Below are 19,772 nucleotides of genomic sequence, written 5' to 3'. Positions count from 1 at the left end.
TGTCTTTGCATTTTCACATGTCTCAAAATCGCATAATACAATGTAAGTATGAGGGACTGAGTGAAAATATAATCTCTTACGTGTGTGTGTGTGTGTGTGTGTGTGTGTGTGTGTGTAGACATGCTACATCTGTGAGGACCAGGGCAGAGAGAGTAAAGCAGCCTCTGGAGCCTGTATGACCTGCAACAAACATGGCTGCAGGCAGGCCTTCCATGTCACATGGTGAGACCCGGTCACATCACATCAAGCTCACTAGACAAAGAAGGAGATTGTTTCTTCAGTTCTTCACTCACACTCAAGTACAGACTTGAAGATTTGATATACTTTTGAGTACAAATCCCTTCACATCACGTGTTGGCAATGTGATTCTTATTGTGTTACAACGTTACACATGAATGATGAAAAGTTTTCTCCTATTTCTTATTGTTTTCCTTAACATTTAATTTGCTTTACGCTGCGCTCTGACACAGTGCCCAGTTTGCGGGGTTGTTATGTGAGGAACAAGGATCGGACGCAGACAATGTCAAGTACTGTGGATATTGCAAGTACCACCACAGCAAATTGGTACGTGTACTCGTATGTTTGTCACATTTAAACCACAACTTCACACATCACAATATCTCTTTCTGCTCAACTGATTTCTTTTTCTGGCCATAACCAATTTCTGCAAGTTAGATTTTTAAGTATTTTGATTTGGTATTTAGTTTAAGATGATTAATGATTGATTGCACTTATTAAATGAGGAGCTAGCTTGTGTTTTTATAACTATGATAGTAACATACACGTAAACATTTGTACTAGACTCATGGATACACTGTTTCCTTTATAGCCGAGCATTGATCCCAGTTCTATATAGTTTTAAGTATGACACCATTATGACTTGTGTGTGTGTTGTACATGACTACATCTATATGCACGAGTGTGTCTTGAAGGTTGCCTGTCTATTAACTATTTCAATGAGGTATTGATATTTTTTCCACTAACTCCAAGCACTGATGGCTATGTAGACACAACACACACATTGGTTCACCTGTAACACAGTGAGAAATATACCTTTCACCTTGTGAATGGTTTGCTGAGAGATGACCCACCATCACCTCTGCCCTCTTTCTTGAGCTCCTCCCTCCCTTAGCTCTTCTCATCCTTGTCCCCTTTTTATACCACTACTCTCCTCTTCCCTTCCTCTATCTTTTGTCCTTTCCTCCGTGGACGGTTTCTCTTTCCTGCTTGGCCATCGCCCTCCTTTAGTCAGTTTCCGGTCTCTGTTGGCCTCTGCCCTCTTTCCCTCCATCTGTCTTTCTCCCCCATCTGCTTCCTCTTGCACCGGACCAATGAGTCCTTTACCCCTTTCCATCTACTCGTCTTCCTCCTCTCTTCCTGGTGCCTCTAATCTCTCTATCAGTGGCCCATGGTTGCCTCAGGTTACTCGAAAGTTAAACCAAAACAAAGACAACATCGTCTTTTTTTTTTTTTCGGTTCAACAACTGAACCTGTGAACAAAATGCTTATAATGGAAGGAAAACTCCCAGATTTTCCTATATTGCATCCACAGTTTCACAAATTCTATGATATTCCGCGTTTTACAGCTAATTCCATTTTTCAGATTCTGTCTGTGTTAAGAGCATAAAAGTTACCCAGAGAAGGCAGAAAAACGGTTTATTTTGTCTGCTCTTGGGAGGTTTTTTTGACAAAGAATTCGCATTCACTCCTAATTGGCGGATTGCTGGTTTCTTGTCCATGATTGCTACCTTATCTTTTGTAGACTGATGATGCGACCGGCATAATGCAAACCTGATGGGTGGATAGCTGACCCACTGTCGAGAAGAATTCCATCAGATAAGAGAAGAACGAAAAGGATAGGCATATCAACACTGAAATGCAGGATATGCAGAAGGAATATGTTTTCAGCCCCCGCATTCACTGTAGAGACGTCTTGTTGCTTTCCTGATTTTGTTCCGCTTCTTAGTTAATAACAACCTATTGCAACGTATACATACACATGTATGCATGTACACACTGCATCAGTTGCTGGAGGGACGCAAATATAGAAAAACAGGAGCGTGACTTAACAATTATGATATCTGGAACAGTAGTAGGATGGAAACACAGGACGGGCTTTATAGTGTGTACACACACACACAGATATATGACATTTTGCAATGTTAACAAATGCTGATGAAAAGACTCGTGCTGTTCTATTGATCGTGTATGAATGGATGAATTGGATGCTGGGGCATAATGTCATTAAGCTGGGATTGTATGGATGGCAGGAATGTACGAGGGAATCAATGATAAGGAAAGCAATGTTGTTAGCAGAGTGGCTTTCATAAAACACCACTTGATGGATGTTTACGGCATGTTAGCAACATATGGTATTTGACCGGACTCTGTCGGTATCCAAATCTAATCTCAAATTTGAGATTATCTTTGTGTGTTGTTGATTTCATCAAGACTGTGTGAATAATTTCCCCTTTATTTATAAGCAGTGTTAATGCACTTGTTACACTGGAGTTTTTTTTAACTTGTCCTGCGAGGTTGAATGATAATCGAGTGCTTTTCAGTCGGATCAGTAATTGATGAATTGCATACAGTATGTCAGTTTGTAAACCCAGATTGAGAGACTCCTTTAAAGGGAAGAGATTGCCACATGACTCAGACAATGAGCTGTGTGTGAGGCCAGAAGAGGAGGATTTATCCCATGGTGCACCATGTTGCCCCGGAGAGTCCGTTTTACATGAAATGCCAGAAGAAGCAGTCTCTGGTCATAGATCTGTACTGTTGAATAGACTGGGTAAACACACGCCTTGATCTATGCCTGGAGGTAATTTGGCTGTAATTTGAGGATGTGGTTCTTTATCACCATGGCAACCGGTACTACGAGCGAGAAACAATCCGACTTTGACTGGGATCGATACACAAGACCCCCTCGGAAATGTCCCATGATGCCTCTTCAGATCTGAGTTTTGGCAAAGGAGGAACGATAAAACACAGCTCGTGGTTGTGTGGGTCTTCACTGCTGCCCCCGATCCTGATCGTTTATTCTAATGTGTGTTCATGAAGGTTATTCAACACTGAAATGGTTACATTTGGTCAATGAAAGTTGAAAAAAGGAATAGCCTTTCATACAGTGGTGTATTTAGTTTTTTCTTTTATAACCACCACGTTTGTGCACAATGCTTTTTGACTGTTTTTCAGTTTTGAGTTCAATCAGCCTTTTTTAGTTTTATTTATTTTTTAAATATATATCAGAGTTATTTTTTCAGACTCTTCTTTGGACCTAATCCAGTAACTTTGAGTTCCTCTTTAGCGAAGGAGCAGGGGCTGTGGTAGTATGTCTCAAAGCTTAAGTGACTCTTCCTCTCAGTGTATGGAGAGACCCCCAGACATGGACAAGAAGGTATGACGGCCCTCAGATCTCACCCTCTCTATGCCTCAAAACAATGAAACATGCTCCCACCGTGGAGGGACAGGCACATACCGCAGTAAGAGCATTAATACCTTTCAGTGCTTCTAATAATGGCTCCGTAATGAGCATTTCTGGAGATGATCTTTGAATATATTGGCAGAACATTTACTTTTATTTATGACAAGCGGAGTGTCGGGAGGCATGTTATTTGAGTTAACGAGGGAAATGGAGAAAAGAGGTGTGTGGTTTTGATTAACGAATGTAGTAATATGTTTAGGGCTCTCCAGGCAGGGTAGATAGGTGTATATTTAACCAAAACCCCAACAAATGTCTACCCTGGCTGTTGATAATCACTTTTAAGTCAGTTGATTTCAGAAAACTGATATTGAAATGTTTTGAAATGCACGAATGGCCTTGAAAGTAATTAATTTGATATCTTTATTTAAATGTGTAATTAATATTTTCCTGAGAACAAAAAAAACTATGCTATATAGATGTTATTGATTCGAGCTTACCACCTTGACAGTTGGGAGTTTAAAAATGTCACGCGTAACAACGCATCAACGTGTCCTTCAGTTTAACTTAAGGCCTTTTTAAAAAGCACACAAGTGCTTTCATTTGATTTCCAAGTGAGTGCTGGAATTGTATTTCACAGAGCCAGCAGCAATTGCATTTGGATTGGCTTTCAGCTGCTAGTCTGACTGCAGCCCACCTACACCCACCAGCGACGCCAGCCTCTAATGAATGCTGCATTAGCGTGACTTAATCAGTCACAGCTGTTAGCAGAACATGTAATCACGGGCTGAGAATAATCGGAATTTACAGAAGGTGTCAAGTCATCTGTTCCACAATTTTTTTTTTTTTTTTACCAATCCCTTGTCCAACAGAGGACGGGGTTGAGCTGAATTTTCTCAAACTGAATCCTTCTCAAAAAGCACCATGATGATTGATACTCTATTGCACCAGTATTAGAATAATGTACATGACTGTCCCTTCACAGTTAAGCTGGTTAAGAGAGTTCTCTGTTCAGTGTCATTGATTCCCTCCACCAAACTCTCCAACAATGTGCCCTGTTCTGGACGGCACTTTGAAAATACACTCAACCTTGCTCCCTTCTTGAGAAGCAATCACTGGGAAGAGTTTACAGGATCCAAATATTGAAAGTTGGCGTTGATGTGTCGAGTTTACCCATTTCAATTCAGAAAGGGGATGCTTCAAATCTGCATTGGGAAGAAATTGCCTGTATCGACAATGTAAACCAGCAGTGAAACATCACAAATAAAAGTAGTGCAAGTGGCGGCAGCAACCTTCTAATTAAAAATTCTGCTCTGCAAGCATATTAGCCTCCTGTGTTGTATGTCTTACTGCAACAAGTTTTGGGTCAAATCTGTTTACACCACAGTAGTACAACAACTGATACAGAGGGCAGATATCAGAGATAATGGACCAATGATTGAAATTTGATATGGCTGCATGAAGTTATATGTTTTTCTCTGAATATGCACCATGGTATTTTGTTAGCTTGGTGTTTTCAGATGAGGAAGGAAGGAAGGAGGAAGGGATGCAAATTGAAAGTGTCTCTTGGCCCTGCAGTCAGCCCCACCGCTCTAGAATCAGAGGAAGTCAGCTCCTCAACCAAGCTTGTTTTTCTCATGTTTTACCAAACAATGCTCATGCTCTGATGAGAGTCTGCATTTATTTATAACCCTGGGTTTATGCAGACCGCTCCGTACAGATTTTGTTGATGATGCTGCTGATCCAAATAGACTTTGATGCTTTGAGTTCCCCTTTCCATCTTTTAAGTTGTCCTTAATTGTCTTTGCATGAAACAAGACAATAGATGTTTCATTGTGTTCATTCATAAAGTAATTAGTGGAATCCAAATTAAACATTTAGCATGTTGTGTGACGTTTTATCTGGCTACTTAGTCATTGTGTCGGACAAAGTGTGTGTGTGTGTGTGTGTGTGTGTCTGTGTGTCTGTGTGTGTCTGTGTCTGTCTTTGTGCGTGAGGATTTGTCCACATATTATCCTGGCCGTCAGCCCTGGTTTTTGTTATTACCGCCTTATTTGCAGTAGTATCTCACTTGTCTCTCTCTCACACACACACACACACATGCATACTCTCCATCCACATTCCAGGGTCAGAGATCATTGGGCTCGGGTGTGTGTCGACACATCCACTCATACATTTATGTGCTCTGGATGTATACCCACCTCATGTTAGACCCTGCAGTCAAACAGCAAGGGCTAAAAGATCCCCACACTGGCCACTTAGAAAAGGCCTGCAGGAAATACACACACCACACACACACACACACAATGGCTGGTCAGAAATCCTGCAGGAAACTGCACAGGGGAATTCCTGCTAAGCCTGGGCGGATTATTTTACCCCTTACTTCCTGTTCCTCCGTTTCCACTCGTCTTCCCTCGCCTTACCTCAGCCCTCCTCCTCTCTGTGCCTGCAGCCTCTCATCTTCCTCCTGAGGCCATTGTGTTAACTTGTGATGCATTTAAGATGCATATTACATCAAAATCTTGCATCATTGGTACAGGCCCTTCATTTCTTATTTCGTACATAACCAAGCTAAGTTTAATGTAATGTTATCTAGGTGCATTACAGCAAGGAAAGGTACCACAGGTGTATACACAGTGTGCAGTTCAGAAGGCCGTTTGATTTAATGCAATGATCAAACAAGTCATTAGGTAGTTTTTATTATATTATTAATAATAATTAGATATAGTATATTTATTATTTTAAGTCATTTATCAAGTAAAATCATGGTCTGGTTTCAGTCTCTAAAATGTGAGGATTTGCTGCTTTCCTTTGTTTTATTCGATGACAATAGGACTGTTGGTTAAAACAATCAACTTGCATCTGTGAGTTATTTATGGCCGTTGTTCACTGTCATATTTGAGAATTGAGAGAATGATCGATCAATAGATAGTTAAAGCCCTAATTTATTGCATTTAGTTTTAGTGACCCAAAAGCAAAACTCTAGATGCTTATGTTTACCAGACACACTAAAGAAATTTCCAGGCACGTATATATTTTTTCCGAACAGTAAAAAGACCTTTTATAAGGAATAGTGTTTGCCTCCTTGGAAGTGAGCGTCCCAGTTTAGAATCCCACGACCAGCGTTGGACATAGACGAAGAGGATTTCAGCCCACCGTGGTATTGCTCGTTGCTCGTGGGGTGTGTTGATAAATAGACGTGGCCCTCATTCTCTGCCACCGCTCATATTTACCCCACACGGCCTCAAAGACCACTCGGACATGTCAAATGATCGGGCTGCTAATGGTCAGCGACAGAGAAAGCGGGGAAAGGACACGCTGAAAGGCTTTGTCTCTGCCTGTATAATCAATTGACCTGATTGATAAGGGTGTGTCAGGGTTACATTGTGTGTGTGTTATGTTTCCCACGCCCAGTGCTTCGGGTGTGTGTGTGTGTTATCCGACCCTCTCAGCTCAGCCTCTGTCCATCAACACCTACCTCTGGAATGTCAATGAAAAACAACAAGAGAATCCAAAAGAATTTACCTCATGTCTCTCTCTCTCTCCTTTTTCTCCAGTATCATCTCTCCTTTTTTGTTGCCATTAGATGCTGTTTGAGACGCCACCCGTGGCTGTTGGAAATGTGATTTTTGCATCCGTTTTCTGATGTTTTAGACTTAACAGTTACTTGATTAGTTGAAAATAATCGCCAGGGGTGAAAAGAAACAATGTGTAGAAAATTAAGCACAACAATTTGTTAGAATGGTGCAACCACAAAACATGCAGTCAATGTTAACGCACAGCTTCAAAGGAAAAGTAACTGTTACAGAACACTATGTGCATGATACTGTGAGGCAGCATCTAATAAGAAGATTTCAACAACTTTAAAGCTACTTTAAATTAAACACGAAGAGAAGAGTTCCAGGTTATACGGACACAAAGAGAACGCAACATCTGTGTAACCGCAGAATCTTAGCATTGGGTTAGATTACAGTTAACTGCTACACATAGAGGAAGTCTGGCTTAACTGCCACCAGCCTTCATGCATCCTGGGAGGGAGGGGGGGGGGGGATGGGGGAGGGGCTTTTTCTGGTGTTTTAGAGTTGTCGTGACACTGAGCATCGCAAGCATGTCGAGTCCCACGTCGTCACAGGATCGCTGCATAAATTCAACCGCCTATCTTCGAGAGTGTGTCCGTATGTGTGTGTGTGAGAGAGATTATACGTGCACCTGTCTGCCTCTATGCCTGTGCGGGGAGGTGTCAGGGGTGCGCACGCGAGGTGTAAATGCACTGGCACCCAGTCGCCACCTCAGGGGTGCGAGAGGAGGGTGGCGGCGGCGTGCGTGTGATAGCAAAGGGTGTAAATTGAGCCGTGGTGGTCCGAGGAGGAGGATATGATTGGATGAAACGATGAGACCGTGTGAGCGGCAAGAGCCACTTCGACACACTCTGCTCTAAACTGCAGCGTGCTGAATTCCTGTTCCTCCTGCCCATTCTTTATCACTCTTCCATCACTCTCTTTGTGTTTGTAGATCTCTTAGCTTTCATCTCAGACTGAGCCTTTGAAATATAATGCTCCTCTCTTTCTATCAGCCAAACACACACACACACACTTCCTCTTTTGTGCTTATATCCTGAGCTTCGCCTAATAACTCATTCCCACTGACGGATATGATCCGGTGTGTCTCTGTAGTCAGTGTTTTCCCAATGTTCCTCAAAATGCAGAGGGCTATGAAATAAGGGTTGTGGGAGGTCTGTTTTTCTCTGTGTCTCTATCTTTATTTCTCTCCTCTTTGTATCCTGTCTTAAGCAGCTTCACTCATCTGTTTCTCCTTTTTTTTCTCTCTATTCTCCATGCTCAGAAACACAAGGAGCGGGAAAGGCACAAACCCAAACATAAGAAGATCTCTATGGACATGTCGCCCTCCCTTGTCCTTCCTAATATCTTGGTCCCGGACAAGGTGAGGGCACTCCTCCGCTCCTCTCTCCTTTTCTTTTGGTGAATTTTGACTGAGCTAGTTAAATATTACAGCAGGGATGGGTGGCTTTTTTTCCCTCCACCTTGATTTACCTTTGTTGCTCTTCTGTATCGCTTACATATCCTGTCCTCCCGCTGACCTTTCTCCCATTTTTGGTCCTCCCTCTCTAAACCGGCATTGTTTTGATAACTTTCTCTTTCCTTGTTTCCGCTGCTTCTCATGGTTCCTGTCCTCCCTTGCCTTTCAACCATCATTCTTTCTTTATTCTCCCTCCCTTTCCCCCCCCCCCCCCCCCATCTTCCTCCTCCAGACCTACATCAGTGGCAGTTCAGGGGTAGGAGCCGCCTCTCTGCCGGCGTCCTCACAGAAGCGTCTGGACGACAGCGCGGCCCGCTTCACCACCGCCAACTTTCAAGAAGTGTCGTCCACTCTCTCCGGGGGCGGCTCCAAAGATGGCTTGGCCGCGGACGCCGGGAAGGCGGCGTCCGAGGCGAAGAACAAGAAGAACAGCGGCGCGAGTCATGCGGTGGGACAGAGGGGGGGCCGCAAGTCTCTCACCTCCTCGGGGAAACCCCTCCCCTCTGCCGTGGTCACCATGGCAACCTCCTCCACATCTGCCTCCGCCTCCACTGGGCCTTTCCACCAAGGTGAATTAATGGCTGCAAACGGTCCTGTATGTTAATTTCCCCCACAACTGGGAATTAAGTGTTCATTTATAAAGATGGAAACGCGATGACAAATCATCTGGTGTTGCTGCCCTGCCCACCCACCAAAGAACTGAAAGTGCAGCACAGTTGTAATCACTGCAATGCTATTAAAATAAGAGTGTGATTCATGTGTTGTGTGTGTCATTGGCTGGATTTTGGCCAGACACCAGACCTTTTTGTGTGGCCGTGATAACAGTGTTTCGTCTCGACTGGCCTCTGGCTCCTGAAATCGGGGGCCCTGTCTGGGGAAAATGCACAGAAACGCACCGAGAGAAGGAACATGTGGGGAGGTCAGGACCTGAAAGGAGTCAGAGCTCACACTGAGCTCCTGTGTTTTGTACTATCACAACCTTGAAGCCCTTGTCAGGCGTGTGTGTTTGTTTGTGTGCGTCTTGTAGAGAAACGGTGTGTGTGTGTGTGTGTGTGTGTGTGTGTGTTTGTGTTTTTTGGGTATCTATTCATTTGTGTGCTCGCAAGGCACTTCCTCTGGTACAAGGGAGGACGACATGACGAGGGAGGGCTGACTGCAGAGCAGATAGAGAGCGCGAGAGCTGATAAAAATGCTTATTTTGGTTTGTGTTGTTTCTGCTCCTCCCATGATGATGGAAACGAGTCGTATGAAAACTTTTCCAGCTGTAATGTCTTCTCGTTTCTCTCCTGCTACTTGTCATTTCCTTTCTATCTCCACTTCTGTCCGTCTCCCCTTCATTGTTTTTCTTTTCTTCCAGGCCTCCTGTTGACCAGTGCCAGCAAGACGCCCTCTGTCCCTTCCTCCTCAGACTTCCTAAGTTTCTCCGATTCATCGTTGCGTCCGGGGGGTGGGACTACCTTCTCCTCCCCGCCGTCTTTCAGCAGCTGCCTCGTGAAGCCGAGCTCGGAGGGCGGCGCCTCAGAGGGAACGACGACACTCTTCGGCTCTCTGATGTCTGCCACTACGGCTTCTGCAGGTACCAGATGTTTATTTACGTCAATGGTCACACAGGTTTAGTTAAAATATGTTCATGTTATTAGGTCACGTGCTCCATCAGTTGTCTGTGTAGTAATCGATGGTTGCAGCCATAATAAACTGATGATACAGGTTTTGCTTCCCTCTTGAAGTAGATTCTTTGCTGACCAACAATCCACAACGGAACACAAAGAGGCCGCAGGCTTTATACGTTTGCATATTCAGTTCTGCTTTCTTGTTATTTCAGTGGGCGGGAAGCTGTATGAGAATTCCCACAGTCACACGGCCAGCGAGACGACAAGCCTCGGTGGGTCCGCCGGCTACAAGCGGCCCCAACCCGCCAGCTCAGTGCCGGGGATCGGAGGAGCGGCGGCAGGAGGAGGGGACGACGCTGTGAAGAAGAAAAAGAAGGGCAACTGGCGAAACAGATTTGGACCTTGCTTCACCACAGATGTGAAACCTTCTGAGCCAGCCCCCTCCCTGACGCTCCCCACCTCCTCCACGGCCAACACCACTTCCTCCTCCTCCTCATCATCATCATCCACCACCGCCCCCCCATCCTCTTCATCGTCAACGCTCGCAGGCCGGCCGGGCTTGGTGTCCAGCAGTGGGTTGGGGGTGGGAGGAGGAGGCGAGAGGGGGCTGGGGGTCATGGGTGTCAGCGGTGGGATACAGAACCTAAGGAATGGGAGTCTGCAGAGCATCAGCAGCTCCACAACCGCTGGGCCAGGTGAGGAAACAGTTAACACACAAAACACAACGTTTAACAACAATAATGAGAGTTTTTGAAAGCTCACGTCTCACAGATCTCTAGATGAGAAATACTCTCTCAGATCCATCTGTCAGTGTCGGCTGCATGTAGGGAATCATCTTCACGGTTTTGCTTTGGCTAAACAAATGGCCAGAAATCATGAAATTGTTTTTGGCAGCTTAAATAAGGAAACGGGTTTTTATTCAAGTTCCGCGAGCCAATTACGTCCTGTTAGGAAAAAAAACAGAAGTTGTGGCCCATTGAGTTCTCCATAGCATCATCACAATGAATACAAGGGATGTGGCTGGTGTGTGTGTGGCATTGCTATAGCAGTTGTTGTTCTCCAGCTCCTGACTTGCAGATCTTTCTCCTCACTCACCACTAAACGCTGACGTGTTGACCAGAAGATGTTTGTGCATCGCGACAGTATTAACATTTCCTGTCTCAAACGGGAAGGATTTAACACACCTTTGTTATTGGTTCCTTGTGTGTGTGTGGAAGTCAGAGTGCGGGTCTCTGTGCTGTTTGCTCACACACGTGGAAGTGGTCTGTATGTTTCTTTCATCGTGTTCTGTTGCTTGGCAACTGTCTTTATGCTTTGGAGTTCCCTTCTGCTGATGGAAATGGCTCAGCACAGCACAGCTCCCCTTTCTTCCAGAATTGCCACTCTTTTGTTTCTCTCTCTGTTGCCTCTCAGCTGCTGTCTATTACCTGCTCATTCCTCAAATCCTCATCTCACATGTTGATGCTTTGTGCGGTGGAAGGTGCGTTTGCATAGTGCCCAAGTCGACTTTTATATTGTGTATAAGCGCATGTGTACATGCTTAATAGATGCTCTAATCAGGCCAATATCCATCATTGATCAGCTGATCTAATACTAATCACCAATGTGTTCCTGTCCTTTAACATATTTACCTAGAGACCTGTTTCTTTGTCTGTTACTGAACCTGTTTTTATTTTTAGCTTATTCCTTATATACCGTACTCTTCGGGCCACAGAGCACACCGGTGTATAGGCCGCACCAGCTGGCCAAAAAAAAAAAAAAAACATGTACACAGATAAGCCGCACCGGTCTATAAGCCGCAGGTGTCCCCGTTGAACAGCAAGATGCTTTTAACAGTACTAAAGTTGTCGTCTTCTCTGAACATCATAACATGTCGCTAGCTTCTAAGCTAATTTTAACATTACGGCCAATGGGGAAATGCTAACCGCGATTAGCATTAGCGAATATAATATATATTCGTACATCTTTTCATGCAGACATACTTACAGACTAAGGTCTCTCAAGGCTACCAAACGGAAGAAGTTAAACGAAGCAGCGTGTCTTCTCATTAGAATCTAAAAGCCTTGAGAGACCTTAGTCTGTCTTCGCGAGTCGGACATCTACCTACCGGTGCATGATGTGGTGTGTTCAAGGACCCAAATGCAGACTCAAGACAGCAGAGTTATATTGCAAACCAAGATGATTTATTTCTCTCACTCAAAAACACGCACACAAAAAAACTCTTGAACAAGTTTTGTAGAACTGGAAAAAAAAAAAACTGGAAAAAACGGTAATACGTCAACTAGGAGGCGTCTCCACGCGCTCCGCACAGGTCCAAGCCGGGAAGTGGCTTACGGTACCGGTAATCCCTCTGATCCGAGCCGGAAAGGATTGCCATTGATCGCTGTCGCCCTCGTCCTCCTGTGCACTAAAACCATTAAAGTCCTCTTCTTCAGTGTCGGAATTGAACAGCCTCAGAATTGCTTCGTTTGTGCTTTCAGTCAATCTTTCGTCAGTGTCACTTTGCTATTCATCCGCCATATGCTCCGTGGTGAGACGGCGGAGAGCGCGCCATACAGCGATCATAGTTCGTCGATTGTTGGCCACAATTGTGGCAAATCTTCCAGATATGATCTTAGTTCATGTATAATTGTGTTTACAATGGCTGGTATGATGATGTTGCGTGGCCTTTTTTTTTCGGACTTTTATTTTAATATGTCTGGACTATTTCCGGTATTTTTCTCCGTGACAAATGCTTTCAACAACACGCTGAATGCTACACTTTTCTAAACATTGTCCTAACTGTACCCCCCCCCCCCACCCCACAGCATGCGAGTAATATGTGTGTTTTCATAGTCTGCTTTATCTCAGCCATTCGTTGTTTGTTCAGGTGGTGTTTGGACAACCTTTTGGCAGGTGCTTAGTGGTGTTCTACTCAGATCTGTAGCCTCTTTGATTTGATTAAAATAAAAGCTAAACAGACCCCCACCCCACGAGGGTACAGAATCCGTAAAATCCATAATACAGACACACTTACATTACAGACTAAGGTCTCTCCAGGCTACCATACGGAAGAAGTAAAACGAAGCAGCGTGTCCACGTAGCTCGTAGCTCTGAGTAGCATTTACGGCTACGTTGCTTTTAGATTCTAATGAGAAGATACGCTGCTTCGTTTAACTTCTTCCGTTTGGTAGCCTTGACATACCTTGGTCTGTAAGTATGTCTGCATGAAAAGATGTACGAAGATATATTATATTCGCTAATGCTAATCGCGGTTAGCATTTCCCCGTTGGCCGTAATGTTAAAATTAGCTTAGAAGCTAGCGAGTCGGACATGTACTGTTAAAAGCATCTTGCCGTTCAACCTTTTTTGTTAACAGTCCTAGTGAGAGGTAGGTCAAAGGTACTTCATCCATATTGTAGCGACCCTGTCAGTAACAGCTGGTAGCAGAGGGGTTGCTGGTAGCAACTGTTCTGTGTCGGGAGCTAGTAAATGTTGTGTTAGACCGGAACCGGAAGTTGCGGTTGTTGTTGTGGCGGAGAAAAGCTACGGAAAAATCCGTATATAAATCGCACCGGACTATAAGCCGACGCCTCAACGCGTGGGGTAAAAAGTAGCGGCTTATAGTCCGGAAAGTACGGTACTGTATTTTTCAGTGGTGCTACTATCTTTAAAGGGATTTATTTCATGTTGGTAAATTGTTTGTCCTTAACCGTTAAAACCTATAATAAATATAAACGCACCCTTAGAATACATTAATCAGCAGTAATTGTGTTGTTTTTCCTCATAGCAGTGTAGTACCTGAAGTATGAACTGATTGTACGCTGATTGTGACCTAAACATTTGTTGCTTGGTATATTAAACCAAAGCAATAACAAAGTGTTATAGTCTTTGTCTGCTTGCAAGAGATTAAGTTATTTGTTTAGTGCCATCATACCTTTACGCCAGCCATTTTATAAATTCATCAATATCCCAAATTCAATGCGGTTAATTGGGAATTGACATCAAATGTATTAAAAGGAAATATATATATATGTGTGTGTCAGGCATTTACTGTTACTGTGAGGAAACATGATATTAAACACGTAAATGTAGCAATTTGACATGAGGCCGTCTCACACGTTGAAATTATTGTGTTATTGCAAAACCTCAAATTAATTGTTCCTAATAGCATAAGCGAAAGTCATGTCGATCCATAAATATTGACATTCGGAGGTGTGTTTAGTGGATGTTTTATATGCATAGCTTTGAGCACGAGTTGCTGAGTCAAACGTGAGGACCAATGCCGTTTGCGTTAATATACTTATTGGCAGCGTTGGTATTTAAGGGATCATTTCGTTTGGGATTCTGCCTTCAGCTCTGTTTTTGGTGCTTGTGCTTTTCCCCTCCAGCAGTGGCGGCATTTCTGACCACATCTGGTGGTCATGTATGGCTGTGCATCGTGTGTTTGTGAGAACCGTGTGTTCTTCTTCCTACTGTAAATATTTAGCTGAGGGTTAATGCAGGGCAGTAATGCGGAGGTTCTTAGCGTTTAGTCCCCCCCCTCCCCCCTCCTCCATCCTGTCTGCTGACTCCACCGTGCTGATGGATAGATAGTTAGCCTGATAGTTATGTGTTGAGGGTGGGAGAGGCTGGGGGTTAGATTTTGGTTCGGTTAATGTTTGACGGCAAGGGGGGTCACTGATGGGACGGACGAGCTGGTGGAGCGCTGTGTGTGTGTGTGTGTGTGTGTGAAGCAAAGAATAATAAGAGAGACGAGAGAGCATAAGATGCTTATTGCTGTTTATTTTTGTATTTATTTGTTCATTTTTATTATGTTTTTAATGTTTATTTCTTTGTCAAAGATGTCTTCGGCTTTGTTTTTTTTTTCCTCATCCATCCCAGTGAAATCATAATTATCAGCAGCTTGGTCTCGCTGCAATACATGTGAGGGGAGGTTGTGAAAACCAGCAGAATATTTAGTGAGCAGGATTTGAATGCCAAATTAAACACGTTGATAAAATATCAAACCCGTAAATTTCTTTATGAGAAGGAATTATTTGGAGATTGGATAAATTACATTTTCCAAATGTTCTGCTTTTGTTTTTTGCAAACACTTAAGAAAAACAAGACACACACACACACACACACATTGTGCAGAAACCCTCAAAAACACATCTGATGAATTTTAGAAAAACTGTTTTAAAGAGGCAGCTCTTTCATGTACTTAAGAATATGCGTGTTCCTCCTTACTAAACTACACCGAGTTAGTATGTGGTAAAAATATTTCCTGTTGAGGTCACAGTGGTTCAGTTTGAACCCTTACTGCTCATAATGGGAGAAACTATTAAATGTGGTTGTTTGCACAAAATGTATGTGGATTTGCCACCAACTGATAAAACCTTATCATTTAGTGGCAAATCCACATACACATATTTTGTGACGCATGCATATAGACAAGCGCGCGCACACACACACACACACTCACACACATTTGCATTGACTGCAATGTGGCTCTGCTCCCTCTACACATTGCTGTGATTTTTGAATACATTTCTGGTTATCTTTGGTGGTAGAAAATTCTCAGAATAACAAATCTTTCTGTTGCCATGAAGGTATTCAGTGTTTGTCTCCACATTCCATTTTTAAACATGATTAAATGTCTGCCTGTTTTTAAAAAAACACGCCCGGCTTTAGCGTCGCACTGCTACAAAGGTGGACACGTTGCTCTAAAACAGAGTTCTGAGCGACTTGTAAATCTCAACACTCATTTCAGCTGTGATGTCATCCACTTGGCTTTTAGATCGGTGTTAACCCTGCCTAAATACACCACATAGTAATAATAATAGACATAGATTTCCTGTGGAGATTATACCAGCTTGAACTAATCAAGGTGGATATTTTTGAAGGTGACAAATGTACTGAGCAGGAAGGGAAAAGGAGCAGGAAGGTCAGGCGACTGAGGCAGTTGTGCTTCGAGGTCTTCGTTTTATCGCTCACACAGATGGGGTATATGCTTTTCAAGCTCAGACTCGTGTGTTAAGAGGTGTTTTGTTATCTCGGGGGAAGTTTTAATTCCCGTCAAAAGCAGTAATCAAATGATAATCAATTTAAATAACAATCTGTAATATTTGAAAATGTTCTCACCGGTGTAAAAAGCAATTAATGACAATATACACTTCTGCAATAGAAGTTTCTCAGCAACTATAATTATATATTTTCAGTTTATTTAATTTGTTTAAAAATAACTTATTTGCAAGGGTTGTAGATTTTCTGCTTTTCAGCTACAACCTCAGACTCAGTTGGAGCAAAAATGATTTTCACGTTAAAGTGACAAAAGTAAAAAGAAATGAGTGATTTACTATTTATATTCATAAACTACAACCAATTTGCATAATTGTTTAGAAATGTCATTAACGTTTTAACTTCAACTGTCATTTCCTGGGTGCTTGAAAAAAACAGATCAGAAAATAACTTTCTGTTTAGTTTAAGTCAAGTCATTTTAATTCAAACAGTCCTTGCGGCGCATACAGAGTGCATGATTTACAAATGCCATTCAATTTCTGCGACACATTGAATAACTTCTATATTCGCACATCATCAAATCAATATGAATTAATATTAACCTTTATTTATTTATTTTTATCTCTTTGTGTGCAGCTCAGTTCATCAATGGCACGAGCTAATCTCTGACAAACTGTTGGTTTGGCCTCTAATCCAGCTGCTAGGAATCCTGCAGGAGCTCGTGCCCCCTGAGTCACGGCTGCCCTGCTTCGGGTATCAATTTTTCTGGTGCATATTACAAAGTGTTATAAATAGTATGTAGGCCCATCCAGTGTTCCTATAGCTCTCTCGCTCGCTCTCCCTCTCTCTCCCTCCACCCCTCCCCTCCTGGCACAAAGATCTCTTGTTCCCAAAGTGAATGTGCGCTGCCCTGAGCCATTCAGGCTTTTGTGGGGCTGAGGGGCCCTGTCTCCCCCCTCCCTCCTCTCCTCTGCTGGGGTCAAAGGGGGCAGGGGCTGGGCTTGTCCCTGGTTAGTGGGCGAGCACAGGGGTGTGTGAGGGGGAGGGAGAGCAAAGAGATAAGAGAATGTGTATGGGTGTGTGAAAATGGAGCAAAATGTTTAGAATATAATATTCAGGATTTTTAATAAAATGTGTTTTATCTGAATTAGTACAAATAATCCATATGGAGAGAAGGTGATTGATGTTCCTCCTGTCTTTATTTGTAAAAGCTTAATGTGACTGATTTGAGTCGTGTGTATTTATGCACGCTTGAACTTGAGTTTATCATAAGCCCACATACTTGATTATGCATTGGTTAAAGTCAGCAGATCTGTACTTTAAGATTTTCCCTTATCTCAGTAAATGATTCATCCTCTAACAGTCATTTATCTCTTTCTAGCCAGCAGGCACAACACCAGCACCCTAAAACTGAAAAGGCAAAATTTAAATCAGCCATCATTGTTTTTATTGTTTACACCAGTGTTTTTCATACTGTAATAAATAGTTTCCAAATCATTTATGGTGTTATTTCTATATAGCATTCGATGACGATAACACTGTTGTCTCTGATTCCTCCGCAGGTGTTTTCTCCGGGGCTGATGGGTCATCGACGGGGACGGGAGTCGTCGCCGTTGGCGGAGCCGCCTCTGAGTTGTCACAGCAACAGCAGCCCACACCTTCACTAGCCCCTCCCTCTCCGTTCACTGCCACCGCACCCCTAACCAGCACAGCCTCAGCACACGTGAGTCCAAACACTTAAACTGTGCTAAACAACTCTCAATGCCCTCCGCACACTCTCATACATTAAAATACATCCTCATTAAACACACCACTCTTTCTGTCTTTCTCTCTTTCGCTCACACACACACACACACACACACACACACACACACACACACACACACACACACACTCTCTTCTTTCAGCACACTCTACATCCATCAAGTCATCCGCATCTCTCGCATCTTTGAGCTGAAGTGCAGATAAACTGTGGGAAGACAAATAAACCAAAGCACACTAATTAAATGTCTTTCGCATCAAATCTCTCAGCGCTATTATGAATCCGCTGCATGTTAATTGTGTGTGAATTGTTTGTGTGTCCTGGCCTTGTATGGATTGTGTTTTAATCTCAGCGAGTTATTTAGCAGCTGATTTTATACGGTTGGACCTGTAGAAGGTCTTACAACTTTATTCAAAGCACAAAAAAAATATATCTTTTTATCTTTTGTCTCTAAACATTTTATTGAAACGTCTGTGATTCTCCTGCCTGATTCAATTAAAAACAGTAATTAAATTCATTTTAAACATTCCCCTGCTTAAGTGTTACTTCAACCTTGGATGTTGAAGTAACACTTAAGCAGGTTTATCCTGATCAAAATTAATAAATAAAAGAAAAAAATTTGTGTCTGTCCCATTGGCTTAAATACGCTGATATGCAAAAGTGAGGGCATAGACTCTAATTCAATCAGCGCAACCCCCTCCAGTAATCGCTGTCCCATCTCCCAAAAAGAAAAAGGAAACTCATCTTCAATCACTGACCCCCAGTGTCCATCCTTTCAAAACCTCCCCAAAGACCATGCTCTGTCTCTGTCCACCCAACTCTATTTTTCTCCTGTGTCCACTTACCACCTCTCTTTCTTCCTTCCTTTCTCTCTCTCGCTCTCTCTCTCTCTTTCACACACACTTTCTCTCACCCGCGACCTTCCTCCTCTCTGTCCCCATCCATTTCTCTTTCTCCCTCCGTTGTCCTGTGATGTAATGACATCTGACAAGCACCACAGTAGGGATGGAGGGATAGATGGAGGGAGGGATCGGGGGGGGTCTTGCACTGATGCCTTGAATTGGCTGGCCTGGCCTTCATCTTGCCCCGCTCCTCTCTGTTCGGCACATATTATAGAGGACGAGACGCCCAGGGAAGCACAGGATATCACGCCTGTTTGCAGCATGTATAGTTGAGTTTGGACTGTAGCTGTGTTTGTTTGTGTGTATGTGAGGGTGTGAGAGAGAAATAGGCCGAAAGAGAGCAGCCAGAGGGAGGAAGACTTTAACAGAGAGAGGAATATTTATTTTTCTTCCTGTCGCTGCTTTACTTGTGATGCACACATCTGAGATGCACACACCTTCCAAATAAAGTCTTCAGAATTTACGCAACTAGAAGGATGCCAACAGGCCTCCTCCAGTGTGTGTGTGTGTGAGTGTGTGTGTGTGTGAGAGAGAGTGACAGAGACCATTTGCTATTTTCGGTCGGCTAGCAGACTCTCGGCCTACTGTTATTGGCTATCAGCCCAGGACAGAGAAAGGGAGTGCGAGAGAGACTTTGAATGAAAAATGAATGTTGATGGGAAAAGGGGGCCGGATTATGGCAGCGAAGGGTGGGGGAGGAGGGGAGTGGAAAGGGTGGAAGAAAGGACGGAGGGTACAGGTTCTTTCTTTGATTTTAACATTTAACAACGATGGGAATTTCCAGGATGTTTTCCAAATTTGTGTTATTTTAGACATGCCACTTCCATGAATTTGTCATCGGAGATGATGGCATTCAGCAAATGGATCGGAATTACTTTACATTCAATAGATACGACGCAAAAGCAGGCAAAGCTTCACAAATGCAGGATTTGGATGTGCAAACTGAGGCTTTGTTTTTTATACCTTTAGATGTTTAGGTTTGTGATTTTTCTGTTTTCTGATTATTCGCAAAAACTCTTTTTCTTGGTTTTAGTGCTGATCAGAACTCTATTTGCTCA

General features: G+C 43.2%; 1 protein-coding gene across 4 annotated transcripts in view; it reads left to right on the top strand.

Moving 5' to 3' along the window:
- The window catches only part of mllt10 (MLLT10 histone lysine methyltransferase DOT1L cofactor), a 42,937-nt gene that overhangs the window by 12,201 nt on the left and 10,964 nt on the right, over positions 1-19,772 (top strand). For 3 of the 4 annotated variants that reach the window (XM_079291693.1, XM_079291692.1, XM_079291695.1), the window contains 7 exons: positions 119-222; positions 471-564; positions 8,264-8,362; positions 8,691-9,027; positions 9,816-10,034; positions 10,281-10,763; positions 17,613-17,773. In XM_079291693.1, coding sequence (XP_079147819.1) covers positions 119-222; positions 471-564; positions 8,264-8,362; positions 8,691-9,027; positions 9,816-10,034; positions 10,281-10,763; positions 17,613-17,773 — 1,497 coding nt within the window. The remainder of the gene's footprint in view (positions 1-118; positions 223-470; positions 565-8,263; positions 8,363-8,690; positions 9,028-9,815; positions 10,035-10,280; positions 10,764-17,612; positions 17,774-19,772) is intronic. The other variant, XM_079291694.1, reaches the window with a different exon arrangement.

This window comes from Melanostigma gelatinosum (genome assembly GCF_949748355.1).
Source record: "Melanostigma gelatinosum genome assembly, chromosome: 20".
Classification (NCBI taxonomy): Eukaryota; Metazoa; Chordata; class Actinopteri; order Perciformes; family Zoarcidae; genus Melanostigma; species Melanostigma gelatinosum.
The sequence above is the reverse complement of the archived record's forward strand: the minus strand, read 5'-3'. Positions and strand labels throughout refer to the sequence as shown.